The sequence below is a fragment of the Strix uralensis genome, chromosome 17 (genome assembly GCF_047716275.1).
Source record: "Strix uralensis isolate ZFMK-TIS-50842 chromosome 17, bStrUra1, whole genome shotgun sequence".
NCBI lineage: Eukaryota > Metazoa > Chordata > Aves > Strigiformes > Strigidae > Strix > Strix uralensis.
The window spans coordinates 12,550,529-12,570,784 of record NC_133988.1 but is presented as its reverse complement, the minus strand read 5'-3'; the positions used below and the strand labels follow the sequence as shown (position 1 = coordinate 12,570,784).

Genomic DNA, 20,256 nt, shown 5'->3' with positions numbered 1-20,256 from the left:
CAAACCCTCCTTCTCATCTGTCTTATGGCTGCAAATGTCCTGCATGCATTCTCCATGTTTTTGCAAAATGTTGAATTAAGTTCAAGGCTGTGGATATCTACAGTCAGACACCTGGCCCCTATCAATCTCCCAGCAGATTCCCTAAACTGGCCTCTCAGTCCTGCTGCCCCACCCATCCCATTTTAGCTGATCACTGTGTTTCTGACTATAATTGGGGTTTATCCTGTAGACTGGCTTGATAGTTGGGAACACAGTTTCCTTAGTCCTGAGTTTGGGCTCTTCCTTTTTCTCCTCCTTGATTTCTTGTAACTCTGGATTTGGCCTGATGCTGCAGAGGCTGTGGTTCCTCATGAGCTTTCCCCTGGTTTTAGCCACCTTTGGCTCCAGTTCATCATATGGCCTTCCTGACATTTACTGTGGTCTTTGACCGTCCCGTTGCCTTGTTCTTTGGACTAGCACATTCCTCTGGCTTTTCTGGTTGTTGGCATCTGATCCACAATTAGTTTTTTTCTTCACTCCCACACTGAATATGAACCACTTTCATCCTGAGAGACACGTGGTGACTGTGGTGTGGCTGAGGAGCTGCCTCAGGGGACAGCAGCTGATACAACCTTCCCCTGATGGTCTCCTCAGGTCTCTTACCCCACCAACAATTTAAGACTTGCAGTAGGTCATCTTTGGGTCCGTTTAATGAAAATATGTAGAATATTTAGAGGTGGAGGGAAGAGACCCAAACCTATTAGCGCTGGCTGGGAGCTTGGCTCTGTAGCCAAGTGCCCTCTGACCAGGGACACCTGGCGCGGGCGCGACCGTCCCCTCCCCAGATGGGTCCCGCCACCCTGAGGGCCGCGGTCAGCCCTCGCGGGTAGAACGCGGGGCTTCGCGGGGGGCCCGGAGGCCCTGGGCGGGCCGGGGCGGCGGCCGGCGGCACTCCCGCTCCGCCGCGCCGTTTCCGGGAGGCCGCGGGGCCGTGCCCGGGCCGCCGGCAGGTGAAGGAGGCGGCGGCCGCAGCGCGGCCCCTCAGGGCGGTGGCTGCAGCCCGGGCGGACAGGAGGGGCCGCTATGAGGCTGCTCTTGCTGGCGTGTACCAGGGCGCAGACCGGCAACGCGACCACGGCGGCCAGGATACAGTAAGTGCCCCCCCCGCCCCGCGATGCGATGCTATGCGAGGGCATCCCGCCGCCTGCCTCCCCGCCTTCCCCCCGCGGGATCCCCGCCGCCGCTCCAGCCCGCGCTCCCCGCTCACCGGCAGGGAGGCGGGGCCGCCCCCCCCGCCCTCGCCTCACGCCGAGGCCGCCGCAGCCCTCCCCGGCGGGCAGAGGGGCTCGGCGGCGGGGGCCGGTGCCGCGGGCCCGTGGCGGGGCTGGGGCCGGGGGCGGCGGGGTCCGGCCGCCATTCGCTGCCGCCGCTGGCGCACGGAGGCGGTGTCTCCCCCCGCTCAGCCGCGTGGATGGCTGGCGCCGGGGGTGTGCGAGGGGCCGGCGGCCGAGCCCCGGGGCTGGCGGGCAGCGCTGGCGGGGGGGGGGGATCCGCCGCTTACCGGGGAGCCCGCGGCCTGCGGGCTGTGGGGTCCGGGGTCAGCGCCCCCGCTGCGGCCGTGCTGCGGCTCTGTCTGGGCATCGCGGCCCCCTTTGTCCGTACTACGGGGGCGTAAGGGACAGGGGCAGCCGAGGAGTTCCCTCCGCAAAAAAAAAAAAAAAAAAAAAAAAAAGGCCACCAAAACCAAACCAAAGACCTTTCTCCTCAGGGCAGTTTGGTGGCACAGGAGCGGTTCGCGCTGGCAGGGTGAGCCAGGCTGACCAGCCGGGAGCAGAGGTCCCTCCCCAGCCGCCCCGCAGAGCCCGTGCACAGCCGGTGTTAGTGGTGCAGCGGGTTTCCTAAGGGCTGCCCGCTGTGGAAATACCCCCAGGAAGGTGAGAAGTCAGTGCAGGAGCAGTAGGCTCTGGCAGCTCTGAAATAAGGGGCTGTACAGGAGCCGACCTAGAGCAGCAGCTGCGCAGGAGCTACTCCAGGTAGTGCCCTTGCTGTGGGGATTCCATGCGCAGCTCTCATGGGGATTATCGACATGAATCTGCAGTGCTTTGAGATAGTTTGGACTAACAGAACTGCATAAATATTCTTAATGTCCCCATTTAACTTTGGCATGGGGAAAAAGGATGTGGCTGACATAATTTCTGAGGGCTTTGCTGTGCATGTGAGCTTTGTTTATATAAAAAATAGAAAGTCACCGTAAAAATGAAACAATTTTTGAATGTTTTTGTCCTCTTGAGGCCTGAAATAAGGACTTGGTTACTTCTTACCTGGCAAAGAGTCATCTTTGAAAGTTGTTTTTCCTAGGATGAGTTTCTTAGGATAGCCTTCTGCTATTATAAATTTTCCCCAACCTTAATCTGCATATTATTCCCCTTCTAATGTTATGCATAGAAATAGTCCTCTGACATTGTTTAGGTTTTCACACTAGTTGTGTCATACCAAGTTCTGTCTTAGATTTGTGCAGGGCTTTTAGTACTGTGTAAGATAGTGGTAGAACATACCTTCTGTCTCATGTCAGCCGCCCGGGCATTGAAGATATGGAGCAAATGGAGATAAAAACCAGAGAAAGATGAAGTTTTCTGTATTTTAGAACAATAGTTATTAATAAAATATTGAGATAAATCTGTTCTTATGTTTATAACACATTTTTATACCTGTACGTGTCAGCACAGAGTTCATGTGTGGTGGTTTGTATGGCATTCTGCACTTCCTTTAATCTCTTACCTTTGCTCTCACTGAATAATACAAAACTAGTTATTCTTGAGGGCATCAATGCTCGTTCTTCCTCCATAAGATAATTTCTTCTACCTTTACAAATTAAATACTCATTACCTTCATCTTCCACTTCAACTTTGAGGAAAGCCAGACAAACATTTAAACTGTGGAGCCATTCAGAGATGGAAAACAGGTTTTACATTATTTCTAGTCAAACTAAGCCTGAATAAGCCAGACAAACAAATGTCCATATATTATTTCAACTTGTCTTTTAACTTCACTAGGATTGATTGTGATCATGTGAGCATATGCATCGAGACACATTTAGCAAGATGCCTTGTTGTGAGTCACAGTAACCAGCAATTTTGGTTAGCCTTCTCCAGCGGTGACTCGTGCATGGTAGCCTAAGATAATGTGTTTTAGTATGAAAGAGGGCATAGGCTTGGTGAGATGAAACAAGCTCAGTTGACAGATGGTTTAACACATTACCACGTTAATGCAGTCATTTGTAGCTATGTGAACACATCTGCAGTGAGCTGTGTAGAGTTACACCAACTTGCTTTAGCATCCTGTTGCTTTATAGGCATGCCTTATACAAAGTGGATGCTGCTTTCTCATGCACATAGACCTTCAAACAGAAAGAAAATAATGAGTGAAAGGTCAATTTAATTCATGTTCACAATAAAGGTGGATAAAGGATTCTAACAGAAATAGTGTGTGAGAGTCAGTAACTTATGTTCAGTTGCTATCTTATCACCTACCATACATGTTCTTTATAGTAATAATATAAATGAGCCTGTTTAGGAAAAAAAAGTCTGATCAGGAAGATAAGTAAAGAGTATTAGCTAGCAGTTAAATCCATCTGCCTGACTAAAAGGCTAGATAGGTGACAGGTATCACTAAAACCATCCTACACAGATACTTCCATCTAATACTGGTTTTCTTAAGACTTTATGCCATTAAAAAAAAAAAAAAGTCTACATGTATGGCCAAAGGCTTGAGCATGTCACTTCTCGCACTAATTTGCCATACCTGAGGTTAAGTGCATAGGTAACCTTTGTAGCCTATGTGTTAATACACAGCAAATATATATTCCAATTAATATTTGGTTTCAGTTGTATCTGCGTTCATGCTTACAAATTTACTTGTTACATCTTTTTTTTATATTGAACCATGGCAACTTTTGCTTAAGTATAAATGAAACAATGAAATTGTCTCCAGGTTGGACACTTGCCAGCATAGATTAATTTTATGGCTTAATATCGCTGGGTATACTATGTTTATATTACAGCTGTTTCTGTAACTGCTTCATCTTTTCATAAATAAGAGATTCATTTCCTGAGTTTAAAGTAACTGCTGACAAAGATAGCAGAATCTAATTTGGCTAGAAATCAGCTTGCTAAAACAAGTGATATAATGAATGTGCTGTGGGCTTTATTCATATTGGTGTGCATAATCTTTAATCACCTTAAAAAATATGAGCAATGAGTAGAGAATAAAACACTAAGTAAAAGTCTTTGGTTAGACTGCCATTCTTCAGCCTTAGAAATGAGATCAAAGAGGGTGTTAGGAGAGAAAATAAATGAGTCTTCTCTACCTCTTAAAATGTTCCGTTCATCTTTTATTACTTGGTAGTAAGGAGGAACTGAAATCTTGAATTAATTGGTTAATTAGAAAGATTTAGATGAAGTATTTTGTCAATATGTAAATATCTTTTGGAGAGGGAGAGATTGTTTCAGTCCTCATTTGAAATGGGACAGTTGCAATAGCTGTTCTATAAATCTCCACATAATCAACTGCAAGAGAATTAAACCCACAAATTAAATAATGCTTATCATTCCTCTTTACAATTATTTTTCAGCCTAGACATTTATTGGAGTAATTCTGAGCCCCAATTTTTCTTCTAGTCTCACCCTATCTGTTACCATTAAAATCACACAGAAGAGCACTCATACAGCAGAAGATCCTGTTCTTTTCATGGTGGATCATAAGAGGTCTTTTACCTCACCTCCGTCGGGTTGCGCAGGTGCTGGTAAATGCCTGCTGTTGTTTGCGTGGCCGTTCCCAGAGCGGGGCAGCTGCAAGGCAGACGTTCATTCTCCACCTTTGGAACTGAGATGCATTTACATGGCCTGCACTTGCATCCCAAAGCATTTTGCACGACTAGACCTATCTATAAGGCAGGATTAAACTTTGCAGAGTTACTGTGTCCTTCCGAAGGACAGTTACTGACTTCAGAACATAGAGACAGAAGGATTCTCTCCCCGTTTTCGCTCACGTTTTTAATTTCTGTTCTTATCCACAGTGGATTTTATTCATACTTTGTTCATGCCAACACAATTTGCCTGTGTTGTTTAAATGAGAAGTTTGAGAGAGAAATAAAAGGAAGAATACTTTGCTTTAAGAAGTATGAAAAAAATAAGATAATTTACAAAGAAAACGGATGATCAAGCACAGTTTCAACTCATGTAATTTGATCAACTTCAGTAGGAATTGTGAGTATCAAGCTCTGGCCAAGTTTCAGAAAAGGCAGTGGAAGTGACTCTGCTCACTTAATAGGCTTTGAATTGTTCTGTATAGATTTAACAGTAGTTAATGCATAGCTGCTTTACAGAATGGACAGCCTAGGGAAAGAGATAATTAATATTTTTGGATGAAGTCTATTTTGTGCTGTTCAAGAAGTGTCAGTGTATCTACCCACCAGGAAACTTTTGGAAATTCTCTGTCTGCAAGTAATTCCATTGAAATATCAGTTGAAAATTAGAACATAAATGTTTTTGAGAGGAAGACATCACAGAAAATAAAACAAGTTTCAAAACGATAATATTTAGAAGTTAGCATATTTCTAATTTGCTTGTGTTTTAGCCTCAGCCGTGCTGTGTTTGGAACTATAAAACTGTTTCTGTATATGAAGACCTATGAGCCGCAGATTCATGTTGAAGGAGGGAAGACTGCTAGCCAGGATAAGTGAGAAGTAGTGATCAATAATGTAGGAAATAAAGAATGAAACACTGTAAAACAACACCTGGTATTTCGGAGTTGTGCTAGAGAATAATGTTTTTCTATAGGAATCTTCTATAAAGTGAAAACATGTCAGAAAAGGGTTGTACTTTTTAGCAATATCTCTCTGCATGCAGCATAGATCCAGAGCAGACAATGAGAAGTTTCACTTATAAGCCTGACGATTTCCAAAGAGTGTAAAAAGTGTATCAAAAAAAGATTAATTCACTGAATACTAAAGTCAGTGGGGCTGGGAAATATTTTGTCCAATATTGAGATGTGTATAAATATCACAATGGAAGCAGTGACTAATATAATGTATTCTAAGAAATGATCTTTCAAACTTTCTGAATGACTGAAGTTTTCCCTGTTTTGTTACTTCCTAGCAAAACACCCAAAATCTGGAGTCTGACAGCCAAACTCCGTTTTGGAAATATTAGGCTCTCCAAATAGTGGCATTGGCTTCCATGAGAGTTTTGGTGGAAGGGGAGGATATGGCAGAGCAAGGCAAATTCTGGATCCAAGCAGTAATTACTGATTCTTAAGACACTTACTTGGAAATTTATCTACCACATACAAAACTGTGATAGAGAGAAAATGTAGCCTTGAGATTTAGCATTTTCAGTGTTGTCTTAGATTCAGACACAGCAGGAGATGTGTTTATTTTTATTTTTCATTCAGAAAGTATTTGTTTATGAAATGGCAAAATAATGTGAATACACAGTTGCCAGGAGGAGAAAAGCTATGGGTAATGTATCTCTTCTGTCTTGGCTTGATTCAGGGACATCTGTGACTTCATAGACAGATCAACCTTCAGAAAAAATCTCCTGCAGTAGCTTTGCAGCACCCTCTTATCATGTTCCTCGATAACAGCATATGTGTGAAAACCATAGTCTGCTTTTTTTTGGTTATAAAGATGAAAAGTCATTTAGAAAATATGAAAATACCACTGTAAATTTCAGTACTTAAATACTACCCAATAACTCTGCTTCTACGCACATATATATTTCTATTTATGCATAATCTGAAGTCTGTGACTAATCATATTGAACTCAACGGTATGTTTATGAGATTAAGGTCTCTTTACATCTGGGAATTTGAATTATTCTGGGAATAATTTGGTAATTTTTCCTTCTTAAAATGTATGTAAATTTTTTACATGCTTCTAAGTCATTATGTATAGAAAAAAAATTGAAGTAATAGAGGTAACCCACAATTTCTGAGCCTTGGAACACTTGAGGGAGTCCCCCTCTATTTACTGCAGAAACAGCTGTCATTCAACTGAGATTTGGAGCCGTGGAAACTGTGGAGGAAAGGAAAAGTATTAATTCCTAGCATATTTTTTTAAAAAAGATGCTTTAGATCGAAATTCCTAGCTGAGTTTCTTGATTCCTGATGTCCTGTGAGAGTTATTTTCAAATTAATTGTAATATGCAAACATATTGCTTGTACATGATAGTGATTTATGGTAATTGGAATACTGATGGGAAAAAATTCTTTTAGACTATTTAATGAGCACCTGTGAAATTATGGAATGCATGCACGAGCATCCCAAGTATTCGCCCGAGAGATTTTCTTTCCACAGCTGTTAGATTTGGGCATCATTATTTAGATATAAATTGAGAGCCTCTTTCAAAAGGCAAGCAGGTACTTGGTACAAGTTCATGGGACAACTGATGTAAATAATTGCTCAACAGTGTAAATAAGGATCTTACAATCTGGCTGTATTTTATTATTTATTAGTACTTATTATAATTTATTGGTCTCATTTCAAACAGTGAAGTTAAAAGTAAAATTAGTTTCTTTTTAGTATAAAGAAGAAATACAGCACCATATGTTGGAGCTCTGTCTGATATAGTGCTAATACATTCCTTCCAAGGCCTCAAGACATTTTACAACATTTTTAGCACCAATTTCTGCAGTAATGACTAACTTCTGCAGGACAGAAAATTACATTCCTTGAGAGGATATGAAATGATCAGGAAAGGAAAGAGCTGACATTATCCAAGAAGCTATTGAGTTAGCAGGATTTTAATGCCAGAACAATTAATACGCTGTGAGAGATAAATCAACTGGAACAATATGTAATAAGCAGAAAACATTTTGTAGTCTTTTTAGAATATTGAAAATGTAACACTACATGTCAGCAGATACAGTGTGCTAGTTTCTAGCAAAACATGGATTTTTCTCCTGTATGTTTTTTGGCTGATGTCATTGAAAATATTGACAATTGATTCTGGTTTCAGTGGGAGAAATTATGAGACTAGAGTATAAAAGAAAAGACTAAAACAAAGCTCACCGAAATGCTCCCTGTAATCAATCCGCTGCTTGACTTTGGCAGTCTTTGAATCAATGTTTTAATAAGAGGAACCGCTGTATATAAAGGTGAATGGGTAAGCTGACAGTAGAATAGGGAGGCTTTGTTGTTTGTTTTTGTTGTTGTTTTTTTTTTTCTTTTTAGTAATTGAGCTTTTTAAAAAAGACTGTGAAAGTATTTGTGTAATTACTTTTGTGTAGTTTTTTTATTATGCTTCAATTATCCTGTGCCTGTTTTACAAATGGGAAACTAAGACAAGAAGCAGTTAAACCCACAATCAAACAGAAAGGGAATACAATTTCCACTCTCCAGTTTTATTTATGTATTCATTTTTTGCATGTTCTGTATATTTAATAGCATTGATTAGCTGGACATATTTGTACTTTCTTCACTCAGTGGCATTTCTCCAGAAGAAGTATCTGAGAATCTCTAAAACCAAGGTCTAACACACTCAATTCAAAAGGAGTCTTTTCAGCGTATTAAGCTGAAGCTCAGTCAGGAAAGATCCTGACCACACTTCACTTCTGCTGATTTCCACAGGTGGTGTTGATACTTTGTAGGTTTGGGGCTTAAAGTGGATACAGATTATGTAGCTTGGGAGCGTGCCTGTGGCTTCATAATGGTGAAGGTAACAAATATTTTCCAGGGAAAAAAAGCCCCTTGCAAATAGCTCCATGGTTGCTTGAACAAAATTAGCATAAAGGTGAATGTCAGAACAAAAATTATTAAGGAAAAACATTTTGATTAAACTTATTTAATATAGTGGCGTGACTACAACATTAATAGTATCTTTTTAAATTCTTTTTCTACTTGTTCCAATAATGAAGGAATCATCTACGTGCCGCAGGTCATATCTGTGTTCTTAAAGACGCTTTCATGTATGAAAGTCCAACTGAAATAGCAAATCTAACCACCAGAGACAAGTTTGATGGAGCCCTGGCCATTCATCTTTATAAAGGAGGCAGACTTCTGCAAGGTAATCCTCTTTCTATTTTGCAATAAAAATACCTCTTAAAAAGATACTGAAAGGGAAGAGAATGAATACAAACAGTTATAAATGGCTATAAATGTATAAACCCACACATAATGTAGTTATTCTGTTTATCCACTTCAACAACTGTTCAGAAATGCTGAAAATCTTTCTCTGTGGGAGATCTGATCCAGAGAGCAGAGAACTAAATAAATGTACTTTTAAAGCACATAGTGCATTTCATAATTAAGTACTTTAACTACATTAAGATAAGAGCATTATATTAACATTAAGATACTTTCAGCGAATGTGTTCTTTCAGAGGACAATGGCTTGGCTAAGTATAGCTGAGGTCAAATAGAAGAAAGCAGAGGCTAATTTGATTTTTCTGCTCAAAAATGAGTCAGGGTTTTTTGGACATGAAATAACTTTGAGATGTCGTTCATGCCAGCTAAACTGTAGGAGACAGGATGTTATCAGACAAATAATAAAATTTTCTATTGTATCTAGCCATGTAGAACAAAATTTTAGCCTGCCATTAATGATACACTAGAAGCACTGGCTTTCAAAATTGCAGACACTGTCACCTATTGAAATTGCAAGTGTGTATCCAGTTTTGAGATCACCTTTATATTGTACAAATCTATTCACTTGGACAAAGACACATAATTTGATACTTCCATCAGATCTCAGTATAAGTTGTGTTGTGCTAGTTTTCAGACTTCAGAAGCCGCCCCCCCCCCTGCAATTTGTGCTGGTGGGTTTTCAGAAAGCCTGAATTATTATGTCTGGCATGCTTTTTGTTTGTTCTTTCATTTAGTAATGAGGAAATTAGCAATGCTAATAAATCCTTATCTTACAGCTCAATTTTTAAATATAAATGTGAAACAGTATGTTTTCTATCTTTATCAACATATTTATTTCGTTCCCCATTTGCTTTAAGATTTTTTTATTTCCTTGGTTTTAACCATGAATTTTAATTATGAGAATTCACTGAATTTAACCTATCATTTCCCCCCACTCCCTAAGACACTGTGGTTAGCTATAGAAAGTGTCGCCAATAGTTTTCACAACGATGAACATTCAAGGTCAGTTATATTATCTCTCAAAAGGAAGAACATCAACACAGCAACCTCCAGTGCCCCGCTCATTGGTCCAGCGCTGAGGACAGTGTTGTCTACTGAGTCTTTGATCCCTCTCCCCTTCCATCCAATAGCAAAAAGGAAAAAACAAAGCGTATTTTCTGCCTTCCTTGATACACAGTGTGTAATGGCAATATTCTTGTTCACAGTCAGAAGGAAACCTTGGCTTCATCTGTTACAGCTAACAGAAATCTGCAAAATCCACAAAATCGGTCACCTTAATGACAGGTTTTGTAGACTGTCTTACTGGAGACTGTTTCTTTTGCAAAACTGCAGTCCCATTTGGAAATTAAAACTATGCTCTCCATGTAGTAATTAGCCATCATGAGGTTGTTACTTGTTAGCTTAATGTGGTGTAAAACTGACCACTTAATTGGTTTCAGTGCTGAAACAATCAACAGTAAACATTATTGTCTGCTATCTTGATTAGTTTAAGGGGAGAACATTGCTGGTAACTTGTCAGTGACTAAAAATAACCTGACTCCAAGAAAAGAAATACTGTTAGAAAGGAATCTTGCACTACTATTGGCTTTTGTCTTTTCATCTTAAGTAGTATTTGGCCTTGTCCATGTGAGTCTATCTGCTGTCAGCATAGAAGTGCTACACTAGCCTGTTTTGGTGGCTTTACCCTTACGCAAATATTAATTTATTCTGATGTTGCATATCAAAACTGGGCTTTTACCAGCGTGCAGACACCACTAGGATATGTATGATTTTATCAATACTGTAAAATTTGAATGTTCATAAGGTCTTGTGCACAGACTATCCCACAGCCAACACGCCTTCCTCTACTCTTACTGTTCTGAGCACTGTAAGGCATCCTAAAACAACTTTCATAACTTGGGTGATCATAGAAGGTGTTGGAACAACCAATTACAAACATAGATCCATGACTTGGAATGAAATTAGTTAAAACAGTGGTTTTATTGCAGGTTTGCACATACTGCCTTATTTAATTCGGTGACGTTTTCCAATGGTGTGGCTTCATCTACATTTTTTGTAGCAGTAAAATCAGCTTCAGAAGTCAGTATTTAAAAAATAATAATAATTTCAGTAACCAACTTTGCTGGATGGTCACCCAAACCACTGCATTGGAATGCTTGAGGAGGCAGTGAATGAGTGGCTGAGGCTAGACACCTGGAACCAAACTTTGCAATACTGCATCTTATTAAAATGTGAATAACATTTAAAATATATATGCTGTTTGGTGGGCTGCCAAGTGTAGAAACTAATTAATTGTTTTTACTAAGCATGTAAAAAGGCAGAGAAAAATCTCATAGCTACACAACAGGCTGACATACTGTGAAAGTGCATAGTTATTGTATGGGATTTTTCAGTGCCAAAATCATAAAAATTCAAGTTTCCCCCAGTTTCTTCTCCAAAGGCTTTTGCTTACATATATGATACAGTATTATCAATATACTTTCTCATTCTTAATGTCCCCTTCTAGTCATTACCTTGACATGTTAACCAACTTCTCATCGTAGTCATTGCTTTACAGGTAGCAGAATTCCTTTTGGAATCATCTTTGGTGGGACAGATGTAAATGAAGATGTCAAATGTGAAGAGAAACATCGGGTAATGGGAGCAGTTCTAGGAGAAGCCAGGTAAAAGCATGTGTGGAAGGTTTATGACAGGAAATTGCATTTTTGTTAATGGCAGATCTTTTAGGAATGTTCCATAAATGCTTGGAATCACTGGGAGATGTGTAGGCCAGCTGACAAAGGATAAACTACTGGAAACCCCTATGATCTCTAAATCTTATTTTATGATTCAGTGATGGAAGTAGAACAGTTTCTTCATAGAATATAGTCTGTATGCAGTCTATTCATTTTATATTTCCTGTTACAATCCTTTCATCACATTTGTCCATGTAAGAGTTGGCAGAGGTAGTGCTGAAACTTGGTCTCTTGGGCTGTGAATTTTCAAAAAGACTCAAATCGCATTAAAAGCTAATGAAATCTGTGCTCTTGCTAACTAACCCTGTGCCTGGTCTACTGAATCATAACTATTTTCTAGAATAATAGAACTATGCATCTGATGAGGATATAAAATTCTAAGGCAGGCAGAAGAAATGAGAAGAATAATAGCAAGAATACTTAACCTGGTATTTGGCAGCGTATTGCTCTGTAGAGTAGTCTGCTTTATGGGTAGACGTCATAAAGACAGCCTTTGATGGTTAGTATAACTGTGGACTGTAGCAATTTGACTGTGGTTTATTTGATGTGTTTGTAATGGACATAGTTTTATGCAATCAAGTTTTAATTTCTTATCAAAATTATTTTAGACTGTTTATATTTGCAGAGATTTAGGTAAAGAAATGCACATCTAAGTATCTCCAACAATATCCATACAGTTCCCATTTGTACAGAACTATACTGTCCACAAAATGACTGATATTTGGTATTTAAGTAGTGAATCTTTCATAGTGGAGGTGGCTAATGGTGAGTTAGTGGTGGAGGTATGATTATTTAAATAGCAAATCTTTGTTAGTAGTGGAGGTATGAATATTCTCATTAAATCTTATCAAAGTAATATTATTAGCATAAACAAGGTTGGACCCCGTTTGCCAAGGCCCTGTGCCAGAAGTGCTAAATGTTGCTGCAGGTTGTTGGTTTTTTTTTTAAACCTCTGTTTATTAGTAAATTCTGGTTTATGTTACATATATTCAAATATATAAAATATTCTGTATTGGAACTAATATATTTTATGCATTAAGTGCTATCTGCACATACAGACCAAAGTGCCCAGCAGTTTGACTTAAGTGAGACGACAACTGAAAATACTTGGCATTTGTCCTGTTGCATGACAGAATCAAACCATCAAACCTGTTCTGAGAGGCCTCGCATTTAGCTTGTTGACAGAGTGCTTGATTGAAAAGCAGGTGACTCAAGTATAAAGAGCTTTTGTTCTTTTTTTCCTGCTAATGTGATCATTTCTCTAGGTACATGAACAAAGAAGCAGAGATGGAAAAAAGTCTTTAAGCAAATTCTCTTAATTTTTCAGGTGAATTCACAAGGGTGTTTCAAAGTCCAGAAAAGTTCTAGTGACATGTCAGTGTAGTCAATAAATGTAGTTCAAGAACTGATCAGAAATCAGAGGAAATTACTAAAAACCAAAAAAGGTTTCTGCAGCATTTCTCATTGTTTCAACATCCCCAGAAAAGAAGGTTCCTTCTGCATGATCTGAAGGTTTACTTCAACAGTGTTTGATCATGTCCGTGGTAGGCCAGGAAGCCCTTTTCTTATTGGAAACAAAAGCATTTTATGTATGTAAAACTTCCAGTGGATGAAATTAATTTAATAGATAGTTTAAGTTTTATCAAGATAGAGGCTAAGGTTGTCACTTTATGTGTAGCCAGCGTAATAGCTCACTGATGGTAGGGATGGCTCTATTGCTACCTCTCTTCCTCTCCTTCTCCTTCCTCTCCTTCTCCTTCCTCTCCTTCTCCTTCCTCTCCTTCTCCTTCCTCTCCTTCTCCTTCCTCTTGCTTGTGGCTGTGTGATGCACCCTTCCTTGTGCCAGGATTGGACTGCTTTCTGAGCAGGTTTAACTCACTAAATGGTGTAAAATTGGCTTTTTTTTTCTGGGTTAGTTTTCTACCCCTATTTAATAAGAAAAGTCAGCTTGGGGAAGGATACGAGAAGGGTGTCTTTTTGGTGGCAGTAAGTTGCTACAGCAGGTCACTCAGCCTCATGGAACTATAGTGTGCCTGAGCTTTTGGTGATTTGAGTAGTCTGGAGAGTCATCACTCCAGAATTGAGCTCTGCAGAAGCAAAGGGGTCTCCGAGTGTACAAGGTGAGATAAAATTTAAGCATCTGGAATGTCTTATCAAATCCAGTGGTACTGCTTGCATGCTTACTCTAGGAGAGCTTAAATACCTTGCTGAATGAGCTTGCTCAGGATACTATCTCTGTTCATTCATCACAGCATTTTAGCTAAGACAGATAACTACAGTGGTTCAGATACGGCAGTATGGATTTTGGTTCATGTTAGCAATGAGGAAATGCATACAAAATCTGCAGCAGGCTTGTATCTCGTAGTTTTATCTTTGCTAATACCATTGTATGTTCTAGCTATTATTTAACTTAACACTGGCATAGATATGCTGTTCTGTCTATAGTGCCCTATAAAATGTGGTAGGTAAACAAATTTTAAAGACAGCACTTAATCACAGTCATTGGAAAATCATTAGGGCATGTTCTTATGTGTTACTTGTAGTTGAAAAGCAACTTAAGGCCCCATTCAAGACAAAATTTATATAGTTGTTTACTTTTGTTATCAAATAATCAGAAGTTATTCTTTAAACAGATCTGAAAGAAGAGAAAAAAGATATCTAATGTGTCAGCTAAATTTCACCACGGTGCAAAATGAAAAGTATATAAAAACAGAATCTCTGAGTGCGTCTGATTCAGTTCTGTGTTTAAAATATGATCTGTCACAAATATAGCTAATATAGCTCATGCAAAAAAGGTGCTTTACTGAATGTTTTTTTAATGATAATTAAGAACCTGAATTATATTTTAGTAGCTTGGATTTCCTATGATGTTTCAAAATATATTACTGCATCCTTATGCAGTTCATGATATTTTCTCTGCCACAGGAAAAGTAATTCATTTTTCTATAAGTTATTCTGAATGGATCTCTTCTCTAGTATTATCACTAGTATTATTCATTGCATAGTTATTAAAAGAAACATTGATTTTTTTTTTCTTTATTGATTGCAAGGTTCTAAGCAGAAAGTATCATGAATTGTAGATTACTTGTCCAGTACAATATACCACCACATTCCATAAAACAAAGTATTGAACACTGTCTAGCTTTATAATGAGTGTTTCATTTTTAATCAAATTCCTCTAAATGGTGGTTGTACTACTCTAGGGTATTTTTTTTCTATTGAACAGTATTTTGTAGACTTAGGAGCAGCAGTTTTTTTCTGCTTGTTAATGTGATGTATTGAAAGTATAATTGCAAAACCTGGAAAGGGAGCATGTGCAACTTGACAAAACAAGCATTTGCAAAGGCTTTAATAATCTTAAAGCTGTCGAGTTGTATATGTGAAATTCATTGTAGTACCATAAAGCAGATACTACAAAGTAAATGTATGGGAATAAGGTTTGTTTCAACAAACAAAAATAGGAGTTATAATTCAGCATTTATGTGACTTCTAATGAATGATTGTGATTTCATGTCCTCAAATTACAACATAACATCTCTAATAGAAAAGCACTGTTCTGATTGTGACTTAGCAATGTGCATCATCTCTAAGCATTAAGATGTCATGGGGTTCGCTCAGGACAGAAACATTAGATTAATTCTGTGAAAAAGAAACACTGAGTCATAAGTGTAATATGTGATTACCCCTGGTTTATATTCAGTATCTATATCAGCAATCAAAAAAAAAGGGATTTTGCTGAGTAGACACATTGTGTCTCATATGAAGGAGGCATTCAAACATTTCTATTCCACAGGACTGATAGTCTTCAGAAATGGTCCCATTTGTGGTTCCAGTTAGCACTGAAGTTCCATTTAAGAACAGTCAAAGCACGTGTTTATATTTCATCACAACTTAAAAGCTACATTAAAGCCCAGCATGTTCTTAAGATCTGTTCTGAACAGGGATTCTTTATTAACTCTGGCTCCATAAAAGTATCTCATATGATTTCTTGGTATTACACCAAGCTCCCAATAAGAATAACTTGTTTATCTAATACGTTTAGAAATTGGACTTCTGTGGCTGAAGTCTCTCTGTAATGAGACACCCAAAAATGAAAACTGTTCATATCAATGCTGCTTTTAAATGGTCTCTGACATAACTCTTCTGTTATGTAGAATGATAGTGTACTACCTACATTTCTCAAAGGCACGTAAGTAGAAGTCCAGATGAGCCGTTATAAAAAGCCATGAGGGAAGAAGTGGAAGTAAGTTTGGGAGTAGAATTCTCTTCCTCCCAGATGAAAACCCTAGCCATTCCGTTATTCATGTACACTTCCATTTGCTAGTTCTTACTTTGGTGTTATGATTTATATACGATACAGAGGAGGAGTGGATGTTGTTCATATACTATTCTACAGTTCATTCATTTAAATGCCCTTTTCATAACAAAGATAAGTCTTAACCAGAGAACAATCAAACTGCCCTTCTATCAGTATTAGTCTGGCTAGTGTGAAACAGTCTCTTTGCCTGAAACAATGACTGTGGTAAATCTCATTTATGGGCACCCAATTCTTCCCTGTTTATTATAAAGGAATATCAGATGTCTAACTCAGCACTGCAAATTCCGTCTCCACTGCAGATGCCTAACATTCAGAGCTACAGAGCCATGCCCCAAGTCTGTGAGATTCCAGAGCTGAAGCCCAGTCACTGGATCATCTTTCTTCTTTTTTAGTTTATTTAATTCTGATATTTTTCCTGAAGGCATTTTGGTTGCTCAGATGTTTGTTTCTCATTGACAGCTTTGACTACTTAGAAGTAAGGAGACAGCACTGGGGAAAGGTTTAAAAAAATCTATCTGCTCATTTGAATTAAACTCAGTTGCAAGGAGTTGCAAGTAGTGGGACTGGGTATTGTCAAATAACAATAGTATGAAACTAACTGGGCTTAAGATCCCTTCTTAAGCCTTCTGGTTGTGAAGGGGGCTGTTGCAACTTGCAATGATGTAGAAACAGGAAATGATAACTCACTACTGCAGCTGTATATCTAGATAAACTGGGGCGTGTTCACATTATTTGGCTTTTCTCTTACTTTAAGAAATTCTCACTTTTAACTCCCCAAGAGCTCTAAGTTGTAAAGCCTGAAGAGATACCATTTGTTTTACCAGTATCTTCTGGTAAAACAAATAGAAAGCCTGCTTTCTGTCTTTCCATCTATAATAATTTTTATAAGCTTCTTCTGTTTGTTCTTATAAAGACTTTTTTTCTGAAGTACTTTCCTGTTTTTATGTTTAAACACTTTAAGCAGATGATCCCAGCTATTTTTATCCATTTAACTAGGTTTGCAGTGGCTTTCACAATGAAAATGAAGGAACTGGCAGCAGCGGAGTGGGTATGTCTACATGATGGTGATGCTTATAGTATTATGAACTATGCATTCTCCTAAAATGTTTTCCAGATAATGCTAGAGAATTGTAATAATCTTCATATTCTCTATTCCTGTTTTTTCTTTCAGAGAAAGCATTTCACATTTTTGTACTTCGACAGGTCAAATAGATCTGGCATTTAAAAGCTATTTAGTATTTGAAAAGAGTATACAGCAGTTTAGGAAGCATTTCTCTGTAACATTTAAAACTAATCATTGCTGTTGTTATCAAGTCTCTCCTGATGCCATATGCATATATTGTTTCTTTTTGCATCATTTAATAAACTTTATGTTGCCAAAATTCCACTAAACAGCTTTACTTAAAATAAAGAATTTGGAAGAATAACTTGAAAATATTTTTTTTGTCAACACTGGAAGTAGAATGAACTTCTTAAGGTGAACTGCAGAGCTAGAATTGTAGTTATGCTAAGCCCAGCAATATGTTATATACAGCCCTGTTGACCGGGCCTTGAGGGATATGTAGCTCATAAATAGCACTTAACTTCCTTAAAACTCATCTCTCCTTCTGAAAATAAAACGAAACACACTGTGCTGAATGATATATGGAAAAATACTGAATAAAATTATTTTCTTCAAACAGTATAGTGGTTAAATGTATTTGGCAGTGTATTTTAAGGAGATTATTTAGAACTGGCGGTAATAATGATTGCTTCATTTAGTAGGTACCATTGCATTTGCTGTATTGAAAGTCTACTTCAGACATTCAGTGCAATTTTTTTTAGTATCTGATGCTTCTGTTTCAAAATAGACTGGGTCAACATTTTCACCCTTATGTGGTTGAGCTGATGGCAGACTGCCAGTGGAGAAAATTGAGACAAATTCTTGAAGCAGACAGTCCTCAATCCTGGTTTCTGAAGAGCAGAGTAAGACAATAAAGAGCTGCCAGTCATCTGAGTACAAGGAGTGCTTTTGAATAGTGTCAGGCTGCACTGATAACCTGTGAAAAGCTCTACACCGGGCAGCAGGGCTTGCTGATCTAGCTTATTAGTCCAGCTGATTTTCTGTGCAAGGTGAGCTTTCCAACTAACTTGTTGGCTAAAGACTTGTACTGGATTACGGAGAGCTTCACTGAGCACCAGATCCAGTGAAAGGTAAGCAGTAACTTTTTGGTGGACAGTAAGGGGGAACATACTGGGGTAAAAAGACCAAAGCAGGACCACCCTCTTCCAGCTGCAGTAAGCTGTTAGCTCCACTCACCTCATCTTGTGAAACATCAACTGAAGTTGAACAGTAAATACAAGAAGTAGGAACTAACTGCTTGGTATCTCTTCAGTTCTAATTTGCATCATAATATGATCATTAATATACCCTTGCCGAAAAAAGTCACTTAGAGGTGGAGCTTGCACAACAGAACAATGTAATATTCAATACTTTGTTTCAGCATGAATTGATTTTTTTAAAAATCTATTTGCATTAAAAGTATACATGAGCAGACATAGGAGCTGATATTTATGTTACAAATACAACTTGCTTTTAATAGTTACTATAATGGACATGGTTGTGTTAGAGCAGGTCCAGAGGAGGCCACGAAGATGCTTGGGGGGCTGGAGCACCTCCCCTGTGAGGACGGGCTGAGAGAGCTGGGGGTGTTCAGCTGGAGAAGAGAAGGCTCTGGGGAGACCTTAGAGCGGCCTCCCAGGGCTTAAAGGGGCTACAGGAAAGCTGGGGAGGGACTCTTGATCAGGGGGTTTAGGGATAGGACGAGGGGGAATGGTTTTAAACTGACAGAGGGCAGATTTAGATTAGATATAAGGAAGAAATTCTTCCCTGTGAGGGTGGTGAGACACTGGCACAGGTTGCCCAGAGAAGCTGTGGCTGCCCCCTCCCTGGCAGTGTTCAAGGCCAGGTTGGACGGGGCTTTGAGCAACCTGGGCTAGTGGAAGGTGTCCCTGCCCATGGCAGGGGGTTGGAACTAGGTGATCTTTAAGGTCGCTTCCAACCCAAACCATTCTGTGATTCTGTGATTCTATGAATGAACTTCATGATGGGTAAACATGAAAGGGCACAGCTTCTGTCATAGATCTTATGCAAGAAAAAGACAAAAGTAAGAGAGTATAAGGAGGAAAAACAAAGTTGAACTTTGAAATCCTGTTGAAATCAGCACCTCAAATGTTTTTAACTATTTAACTTTGACTAATCACCTTTGTACTCCAGGTCTATAAGACTCACTCAGTATTTTGGAGAAGGTCCGTGGCAGACAGTGAGTTGGAGGCAACTCTGTCAAGTCCTAAACTGAAATACCACCTGCTGGCCTGTGTGTTAAATGCTGGGGTTTTGAGTTCTGTTTCCCCACTGTATCTTCATATAAAGGGTAAAAGCAAATGTGACACATTTACTTTTAAACAGTGAAGAATATGAATACATCTTTCCATACCTAGGTCACAGAATATTAACACTTTTTACATATTAACTCTAATGTGACCTGAGTTATTCCTCTAATGTGTGCTTTATTAATTAGACAGTCAGTTAAGTTTTTAAATTATGAACATGTAAGCAATTGGACTGTGCTCAAGGGCTGTATCTTCCAACAAATTCTTTTCTATTACATTGGATAAATTATCTTTAATTATGAAGTACGTAATGCGGCATTTGTAATAATCTGTATTCCGAGTGAGGTTGAAATACTGTAAAAGATCTTGTGCTTATGGTCAGTGTTTTATTTCAGTAGTATAAAACTGGTGCATAAGAATTACCTAAGCCGGTTTTATTAGCATTCAATTTCATTTTCCCATTCTCCTCAAGACCATATAAAATAAAGAACATAACAGAAAATTGATCTATAAAGTGTGAAGACATCTGTATGCCCTGTTACACAGTACTCCTGCTATTTTCTTCTTGATGACCCAAGCCCTGGCAGGATTATGTTAAAGGTCCAGCAGAGCATGAAACCAGATGCTTAACTTAAGCTTATTTTTGAAACTTAGTGGTTTTAGGGAACTAAAAGCCTATCTTCACCCACCAGAGGCAGAACTATGCAGCTA

General features: G+C 39.0%; 1 protein-coding gene across 2 annotated transcripts in view; it reads left to right on the top strand.

Annotated features, from left to right (window-relative positions):
* The first annotated feature begins 953 nt into the window (after window positions 1-953).
* Window positions 954-20,256, top strand: part of GLT1D1 (glycosyltransferase 1 domain containing 1) — a 68,714-nt gene continuing 49,411 nt past the window's right edge. For both annotated transcript variants that reach the window (XM_074887193.1, XM_074887192.1), the window contains exons 1-4: window positions 954-1,130; window positions 8,893-9,041; window positions 11,678-11,783; window positions 17,170-17,221. In XM_074887193.1, coding sequence (XP_074743294.1) covers window positions 1,063-1,130; window positions 8,893-9,041; window positions 11,678-11,783; window positions 17,170-17,221 — 375 coding nt within the window. In that variant the 5' untranslated portion in view covers window positions 954-1,062. The remainder of the gene's footprint in view (window positions 1,131-8,892; window positions 9,042-11,677; window positions 11,784-17,169; window positions 17,222-20,256) is intronic.